Source organism: Anas acuta, chromosome 18 (assembly GCF_963932015.1).
Source record: "Anas acuta chromosome 18, bAnaAcu1.1, whole genome shotgun sequence".
NCBI classification, from domain to species: Eukaryota; Metazoa; Chordata; class Aves; order Anseriformes; family Anatidae; genus Anas; species Anas acuta.
The window spans coordinates 5415928-5425176 of NC_088996.1; the positions used below are offsets into that span (position 1 = coordinate 5415928).

Sequence of the window (9249 nt, forward strand, 5' to 3'; positions counted from 1 at the left end):
CCTGGCACAGGGCGAGTGTGACCCTTGCTCGGCTATCACTGGGTCTGGGAAGGGCTCTTCACCTCCCGGTGTTGGCTCAGCATCTCCATCCCTCCCGGCACCGCTGGAGCCACGCTGCCTGTGATGGAAACGAGACCTGATTTTGAGCAGAAAGCAGCTGCATGGGGTATCTTGCTCTGCCAGCTCCTCTCCGCTTCCCGCTGATGCTGAAGGAGGCTGATGGAAGCGAAGTGCACGTCGGCCCCCTCCTCGGAGCCGGGGAGCTCGGCTCGGGTGCTTGAAGTGATGCTGATCCGGGGGATGTGGCTGCTCCTGGCCTCGCGCCCCTCCTGCTGGTTTGCCCCGTGGGGTGCTGACGTGCACGTGGGGACAAGGGACAAAAGTGCATGGTCTCTGTGTCCTCCTGCTCCTCTTGCACACGTGCTTTTGGGTGCTTCTATTCTGAGAGCATCCCCACAGCCGTGCCAGCTGGGGGGTCTCTGTCCTGCTGGGCAGTGACACGGGGATCCTCATGCGATGCAGCAGCCCCATCGGCCCCCTCCTCTGGTTTGTGGCAGCTCTGCTGATGGCCAGAGTGCTCCAGAACCAGGAGAAGCAGCAAAAAGCAAGGTTCGTCCCTGGGGACACTGCAGAGCCTCACAACAGCAAAACTCCAGCCAAACCCAGGCCACATCACCAGCCCCATCTGGCACCGGGGTCAGCAGGTGGCCGAGCCTGCGTGTGACTGGGGACACCAAGCTCCCCATCAGGGCCAGGGACCTGGCACGTTCAGACACCAAACTGCCCCATGCAGTGAATGAAAACCTCAGCTTTTCACCTTGCTCTGACAAAACCTTCCTTTGCACATGCCCTGGGGGGGCGAAGGAGAAGCTTGACCACAAATAGAGCTACAGAAGCAGCAATCAGCTCACCCTGCACTGGATTCGGGACAGCACGGAGCTTGCTTTTACTGCAGGATGCAAAAGTTTCTTTTGCTATTGAAGGACAAGGAGCCAGTGGGGAAAGGGCAGAGGATGATGTGTGATGAAAGCCCGAGGAACCAAGGCTGTGCGGTCAGAGGATGCTGTCTTCATGGCAAATGACAGTGTCTGCGGGCAGGCAGCGTCACCCGGGGAGGATGTTTACAGCGTGACATTTCCATGCACTCCGAAAAAAAAGCAAGCACTTGGTTTTCAGGGTAAGGGTGTCACGGCTCCCCGCCTCGGCGAGGGGCACGGTGCATTAAGGCACGGGTCAGGGGAGGCACCGCCACCAACACTGCTCGGGGACGGGAGGCGAGATGTGACGCCGTGGTGCCAGCCAGGGGGATGCTCCGGTCCCAAGACACAGCCCATGCCCAGAGCTGGGCCACGGGGGCACCCCGAGGGTCTGAAGCCAGGCAGGAGGCGTTGCTCCGGCCCCACAGCAAGCTGGAGGTGCCCGTGCTGCCCGGCCCTGTGCTCCGGTGTCCTGAGCCTGGGCTCGCCCTCTGCGGCTGCCCTGTGGGGTGCCCAGCACCCGTGGGGAGGCAGAGCTGATGCCAAGGGTTATGCCAAGGCTTCACATCCCTCCTTGAGGCCACCACAAAGCTGAGCAGAGCCGGCTGCTGGGAGCACTGGGAGCACTGGGAGCACAGGCACCATAAAGCCCACAGGCTGCAGCCCATCTCCTGCTCACACAGGGCATGGAAGGTGCCAGGCTGGGCCCCTGCTCCCCAGCCCTGGGGACACAGAGGCTGCACGCCCGCTGTCACAGCCCTCACCCGCTGGTGACCCGAGCGCGCTGCCGCATTGCCTCACCCCGCATCACCTTGGGAAAAGCCGTCTCGGTGGCCCGGAGTGAGGCCAGCTTCTCACTCCCATTAATAATCCTGACCAGAGCAAGATAAGAGACGCAGCAGGAGCTCCTCCGAACCTGAGAACAGCTGCTCTAAATCCCTTTAGTCCTGGGCAGGACGTCTGTTTACAGGCAGCCTGGCTTTCACCGCCCGTCGGTACACGCCGTTCGCAGCCTCCCCGGCCCCTCGGTGAGGGTCCCATGGGGGCAGCGGGGAGGGCAGTGGCACGACCCCAAAAGCCTGGTCATGGAGGACTTTAAAACCAAGGGGTTCTCCCTGCTGGGAAGGATTTGTGCAGGGATGAGCAACTGGAGGGTTTGGGCAGGAGGCGAGCTGGCAGGTGCCCGCTCTGATGGCTACGTGCGTGCCACCAGCTCAGCAGTGGCCTGGATCAACCCTGTCCCCAGGGACAGCAGAGTCCCCTCGGCAGGGCAGGACGTGCCACAAGGATGCCCTCAGCCCCCTCGAATTGGTTGGTGACACCAGCACCAATCTCCGCGGTCCTATTCCAGCAGCACCAGGGGACCCCTGCCCTGTTCTCCATCCCTCATCGCCCCACAGACGCCTGGCCGGGAGCAAACCTCAGCCCTGGTGCCCCCCGTGCAATTAGAGCCTTTAATTAAGCCACCAGCCCCATCCGGCACTGGGGTCAGCAGGCGGCTGAGCCTGCACGTCCCCGCGGTGGCCCCGGGAACAGGATCTGTCGGGCGACACGCTGTTCCAGCCGGCGGTGCCACGGCGCCCCACGTATGGCTGGTACATCTATGCATCCCCTGCGCGGGGGGGCGAAGCTATACGAAGGTTCAGATTTCTCCTCTCACCTGTCGAGAAATCAAAGGCCAGTGGGATTTAATCTCCTGCCGGGGGACAGGTGGGTTTAACCCCCTCCTGTCGCTCTGGCTGGGGGTGCCAGCACGCTCCTACCCCGGTGTTTTCAGGTTTCCAACCCAGGGATCAGTCCCGGAGGAAGAAATGATGCTTTGCCCCCCATCCCAGACCCCTCTGGGCTTGTGCCTGTGGTGAAGGGAAGCAGCTGGGGCCGTGCTGCTCGTGGGGATGATCTCTCCTGGTTTCTCATTACTGCTGCTTCCTTCTCAGCGTCTCAGCGGGAACACCAGCAAGGCCTCCTGCACACGCAGCCCCTCTCACGTACACCATGCATTTAACCATCTGCACAACCAGGAGGCCGGCGGGTCGCATGGGGTGGGAGCATCCTGCGGGCATGGGCTGCATCCCTGCCCTGCCGTGGGGTGCAGAGCCACAGGGTGCTGGGCTGGGCACGTGCAGGCTGCTGGGGCACCACACACAGCAGTGAGTGGGGCGCTGGCAGTGCCCAGCACGGTGCTGGTGCATGGAAAGAGCTCCACAGTTGAGCCCCGAGGCAGGAGCTCCCCAAAAACCCACCTTGATGCAGCAGGGGCTGGTCCCTGCTGGAATCTGCAGATTGCCCTTCTGCAGGAGTCATGTCCTGGCAGCAGGGCTGGGGAACACAGGGCTGCAGGGGACCTGGCAGGACCTTAAGACCTCTTTTGGAAGAACTCAGCTCAAATGCCAAACAAAAAGGCGCTCCCTCCCTCCTGTACAGGCTGCTTCGGGAGCTGTATGGCCGAGGCACCGCTGCATCACCTGCATCCCACTACGAGCACTGGGAGCGCAGCGTGCTTGTGTGTGCAGAGCCCTGTGCCCCCCCGTACCAGGTGTTCTTGGCTTTTTTCATGGACACGGGGCCAGCTCCCTGCTCTGCCCTCATCCCTGCTCCCCCTCTAGGTCCTGCTCAGCACCTGCCTGGCACTGTCCCTGCCCCTGTGGCCCACGGTCTCTTCTCCCCCCTGCACCCGTCCTCCTCCCAGCCCACTTCGAGCAGTGCCCAGCTGCTGTAGAAACCCTGATGGGCTTATGGCAAGAAGCATCACACCTATCATTTTCCAGCATCCTTCCCCAAATTGCTCCAGGTCTGATGAGGACTGCGGCTGAGGATGCCCAACCAGGCTCCCCTGCTCCAGCTCCCCAAAGGAGCGGGGCTCCTCCTGCCCCAGCCCAACACGCGCTGGCCTCGCTGCTTTGTCCTCCCCTCCTGCCTCCCTCGCTCCTCCCTGCTGGCAGCTCAGCGCTGTTTTCCCTCCACGCTCTGGTTCCTGCAGGTCACCGTGATGTCCATCAGGGCGTCACGGTCCCCTCAGGGCGTCACGGTCCCCTCGGGGCGCCAAGGTCCTCTTGTCCCTGCTGGGATGGCAGCAGGAGCCGTGGTCACGGTGTGTGCCCTGCCTGTGCCTGCAGAGCGAGGTGGAACAGTCCCTCTCCATCTCCGTTATCAAGCCCAGTGCCACGAGGTGCTGGATCCTGCCCGTTCCCCACAGCCCTGCTGAAGGCAGGAGCCAGCTCGGCCCCGCTCAGCAGGGGCTTTGCTGAAGGTCCCATAAATGTCCCCTGGGTCTTCCCCTGGGGCAATCATAGGCTGAACCTAGGGCTGGTTTTGTACTACCTGCCCCAAGGCGGCCTGCCAACCCCCCTGAAAAAATATTGTGTCTAAGCACATCGTTGTGCACACAAAAGGCTGCGATGGAAAACGAGTTGCTGCCCTCGTCCCTCCTGGTTTCTCCCTTGTCTTCACAGGGTCCCCCTTGCGCTTTGCTTTCCTTCTGCCAGTGGACATCAGCTAATGTGGAACAAGATATTCATGCGAAAGGCCTTTGGAAATATTCATTGCTCATCTCTTAACAAGATTACCTCTGAAATCCTCCATTGCTCTGAGGGAGATTTAAAACCTTTCAGGCTCTCGGTAACCATAGCAGCACGGATGTGAAAACTAACGGGGGACAACTGATGTGAAAAATCATGTGGGCCGTGCACACACTGCGTGCGGCGCAGCACAAAGGCTGGGGACTGCCTTATCTGCAGCAAATTTCTCTGTTTAACTCTGCGTAACCTTTACAGAAACTCACCACAACCAGGGGCAGCCTATTCACTCCTATCACGAGCATCCAGAACACATTTCTTGGCAGAAATGCCTCCGGCTGCTGACATCCCTGGTGATATTGTCGTGTTTCTGCATGCACACGAGGACTGCTTGCTCTGCCGGTGCAGCTCCCCGATGGCTGTCCCCAGCCACAAAGACCCACGGGGTCTGAGCACCGTGACCTGCGTGGTGGCACCAGGGTCACCTTCCCTATGACATTTGGGCCAGAGGAGCAGCTCAGTGTTTCCCATCGTGTCCATCAGCTGCAGCTTCATCTTGGAGGCTGCCGGCAGTAGTGGTGATGGTTTGGAGCCAGGACGGGGCATTTGGAGACTGGTGTCCCCATGGGACCCCCTGCCTCGGGGATGGCTTTGGCCCCAGAGCCAGCTGGGAGCCACTGTAGGGTGCGTGAAAAGCCCTGAGCACAAAGAAACATGAGCAGAATTCCTTCCTGCTTCACCTCATTTTTGGCTTTAACCAGGTTCCAGAGCTGGGGTGAGGTGGTTTGTCGTGCCCTGCTCCATGCTGCCTTGGGGTCTTCATCGCCACTGGAGTTGGTGGCACGCCAGGCACCAAAATCAGCCACTGCTTCAGCTACAAGCCCTCCCTTCGGTCCCATGCCCAAAGCTGGCAGTCCCCAGGCACTCAGTGTGAATCCATCCCTCCTCCCAGTTTTTGGCTAACAGCAGCCCTGTGATCACACCAGGATGCCTTCTGCATCCTCAGCTCCTTTTAATACCACGGTGGGTGGTGCACTGCTGGGTGCTGCCAAACCCCACGGATGCCACGGGTGGTTTTGGACACCACCACCCATCCCAGCGGGCACCCAACCTTCCTCTTCTTCCTGAGCAGGGACCCTGCTAATCCCAGGGAAACCACCTGGCTTTCCTTGTAATAGGATCAGAGAAGGAAAGTGCTCATACTGCTAAAACACAGTTGTAGTTGGGGAATTAAGAGGCAGGAGTAACTCTTGTGAAAAGGGCTTTTGAAATCAGCAGAACAAACACAACCAAAACTAAATGATGAAACTGGTAGTTTGCTAGCAAAAGAAAACCAACTGCATGAAAATTACAGAAACTAGTCCGCAGCTAGGAAAAGCACACACACACACACACACACACACACACACACAATTTTGATAAAGACTTATTCTGTCTTGTCAACAAGCTCCCTCTGTATTTGCACTTTTCATAAATCAGCTGCACGAGTGATGAAAAGCGATGACTTCAGCAGCAAGAAGAAGAGGAGGCTGCTGAGGAAAAGTGTCCAGACAGGGTAACCTGCACGCCCACCAGCAAACCCGCTTCCCGATGTGATGTCTGGCTGCCCAGAGAAGGGGAGCACCATGCACCCTGCTGCTCTGCCTGGTAAATCAACCACCCCTTCCCTCCCGACACCGTGTGCTCAGCCTGAACCCACAAGCTGAACACTGGTATTGGGACAGGAGGGTTGTGTGGTTCAAAAATCATTTCCTGGTGCTGAGAGGTCCCCCAGCACCATGGGGTCAGCGTCTCTCCCTGCCCTTGGTTACACGCACTGCTGAGCTCACACCCTAGCCCTGACCCTGTTTTCACCACGCTGCTGCCCTGGGAACACATCCCACTTCCAAAACCTCTCAGCTGCTGGTGTCAGGGACACGCAGCACCTCTGCCCACTGCTGCCCTCTGTTCACTGGTTTGCAGCTTCTGTGCAAGAGCCTGAACTGTCCTGGGTCCTGTGGAGACCTTGGCAGCTCTGGGTCAAAGCCTGGGCAGTGTCAGCGATCCCACCCGTGACTGTCTGGGATTTGCTCCTGGAGATGACAGCGCACTGTTTGCAGGGAGATTTTATTTTCCCCCCCAGGCTAAATATTTCATAAAATCACAGCATAACTGACAGCTGAACATGGAGACTATGACGCACGGCTTTCAGGGAGATCTTACTTTCCCCCTCAGGTCAAACATTTCATAGCATCACGGAGCGGTTGGGCACGTTTGCAGCGGGCCGCTCCAAAAACGAGCTCCGGACCCAGACAGGTGTGGGGAAGGCTGCAGATGTCCCCCTGCCATGTCCGCCCATGAGCCACCCAACGGGAGGGCGAGCACGACACAGCTCCCCTGCTGAGAACAATCCCATGCCAAGAAGCACAGGCTGCTCTCTGGGCAGGGCTGGCCGGCTGCAAGGCTGCCAGCTCCCCGGCAGCGGCGAGAGATGCAAGCGCGATGTGCAACGCAGCGCGGTGCTCTCCAGGGCTGGAGTAGCTTTCCAGGGCTGAGCGCCGCGGATTGGCCCGGAGCACCCCGCTCTCCTCCCTCCCTGCCCTCCTCCTTCAGCACCCTCAACCCACGGAGATTGGACAGCGGGGTGCCACATGGCAGAGAGGAACCAGGATAAAAGATGAGCAGGTCCGGGGAACGGGAGCGTCTGCAGCAGAACGGCCGGGAGAAGTTTGCAGGGAGGTGGCACCAAACTTTGCCGGCTGCACGGAGCTGGGGCACAAGGCTGCAGGGACAGACAGACGGACAGACACCGGGGCTGCAGCCACCCAGAGACACCCACGGCTTGAGCACCAGCTGCCGAGCATCCCGTCCCCTGGAGAGCCTCCGCGCCCAGCCATGTCCCTGGTGGTGAAGGAGAAGAACCACGTGCGCCTGGTCTTCTTGGGCGCCGCCGGCGTGGGCAAGACCGCGCTGATCCGCCGCTTCCTGCTGGACACCTTCGAGCCCAAGCACCGGCGCACGGTGGAGGAGCTGCACAGCAAGGAGTACGAGGTGAGCGGCGCCACGGTGATGGTGGAAATCCTGGACACCAGCGGCAGCTACTCCTTCCCGGCCATGAGGAAGCTCTCCATCCAGAACAGCGACGCCTTCGCCCTGGTCTACGCTGTCAACGATGCCGAGTCCTTCGAGAGCGTCAAGAGCTTGCGGGAGGAGATCCTGGAGGTGAAGGAGGACAAGTTCCCCCCCATCGTGGTGGTCGGCAACAAGGCGGAGAGCGGCGGCGAGCGGCAGGTGCCGGCAGAGGACGCGCTGTCACTGGTGGAGCTGGACTGGAACAGCCGCTTCGTGGAGACCTCAGCCAAGGACAACGAGAACGTGCTGGAGGTCTTCAGGGAGCTGCTGCAGCAAGCCAACCTGCCCAGCCGGCTCAGCCCCGCGCTCTGCAAGAGGAGGGAGACGTTCCCCAAGGAGCACATGCTGCGGCCGCCCATGAACAAGACCAACAGCTGCTCGGTGTGCTGAGCCGGCCGCCCGGGGCCGGCTGGGAACTCAGGTGGGCTGGGTTGGGGAGAGGCGCTGCATCAGCCAAAAGCGACCCTGCTCCCTCCCACCCCTACCCTCCTCGTCCCCACCCAGCCCACTGGGACCGGAGAGGGTTTGCGGGGTGAAAGGAGGAGACCCTCGGATGGGATGCTGGTCGCTTTGGTTTGGCCAGTGCCAGGAAGGTGTGGGGAGAGGGTGAGTTCCCAAAAAAGCAGGACACCCACCTGAGAAACCGCCATGCGAGCCAGCAGGTGGAGGTGAGCCGAGGCAAGGGGGGCTCGAAGCGCTGGGGCTGCAGTGGTGGTGAGCTTGTGGGTGGGCAGGAGGCTCCTCGTCCACTAGGAAGGGGGACAAGCAACGGGGCTCTGGCTGCTCACATCAAAAAGCAGACGTGGGCATCCGTGTGCCGCGCTGCACCCTGCCAGTGCCACCCTCCTGGGTCTCCTCCAGGTCCTGAGTCCACCTGGCCCCAGCACAGGCACGTGCCATGCTCTGGGGCAGCTACGGTAACACCGGCACATCCAGTGTCCAAAGTAGTTTTGGTTTTGTACTTGAGTAGACGCGTAGAGCAGGCAATATCATGGTCTATGCACCTCTTCAGTTTTCTCTTTTCTATGTCTGTTTTTTTTAAGTGCACCCAATAAACATGTTGTTGCAAAGTGGAGCTGGAAAACGTGTGGGTTTCTTTCTGCGGTGCCTCCAATGCCGTAGTACCTGATACAAGCGCTGTGTGCCCAGACCCCTTATCTCTGCATTTGCTTTCCCTCCCCCGTGCCCTACCCTTATCTGGTGCGTCCTGGCACAGCCCCAGCTGCCCTGGCACTGTCGGTGCACTCGGTGGAGTGATTTTGCTGATAACTCAACCGCTGCATTTTTTTACCAAGCAGTGAGTAACTAAAAATAAAACAGCTCGTCTCGCGTCCAAGTACAGAAAAGAACAACAGCCCTTAAAAGACACCTGATCCACTGTAATAAAAGCCATAAACACATTAAAAAGCGATAACAAAAGGAGCGGGAGAAGCGCACAGACGGGCAGTATTTACAATGCTGCAGCGCGCACCGATTTCCTCTCCCCTCGTACAGCCCACCCTCGCTGTAAGGCGCGTTCACCCTGCCTGGCAGCCACACAAACACCATAAAAATGTCACAGCCTGGCAGATTAAAGAGCCACCCAACCTGTCCCGTGCCCACAGGAGCTGGGGTCAGAAACCCAGCCCAAAAGGCGTTGAGCCCCT

At 59.7% G+C, this 9249-nt stretch overlaps 1 protein-coding gene across 1 annotated transcript; it reads left to right on the forward strand.

The window, feature by feature from the left end:
- The first annotated feature begins 7053 nt into the window (after positions 1-7053).
- On the forward strand, positions 7054-8678 carry LOC137841847 (GTP-binding protein Rhes-like). The gene has a single exon (XM_068655239.1). It carries the CDS (start codon positions 7367-7369, stop codon positions 7991-7993), a length of 627 nt encoding a protein of 208 aa, XP_068511340.1. The 5' UTR covers positions 7054-7366; the 3' UTR covers positions 7994-8678.
- Positions 8679-9249: the final 571 nt, after the last annotated feature.

Excerpts from the sequence above, each read along its gene's own strand:
- LOC137841847 (XM_068655239.1), top strand. The coding sequence starts at position 7,367 with ATGTCCCTGGTGGTGAAGGAGAAGAACCACGTGCGCCTGGTCTTCTTG.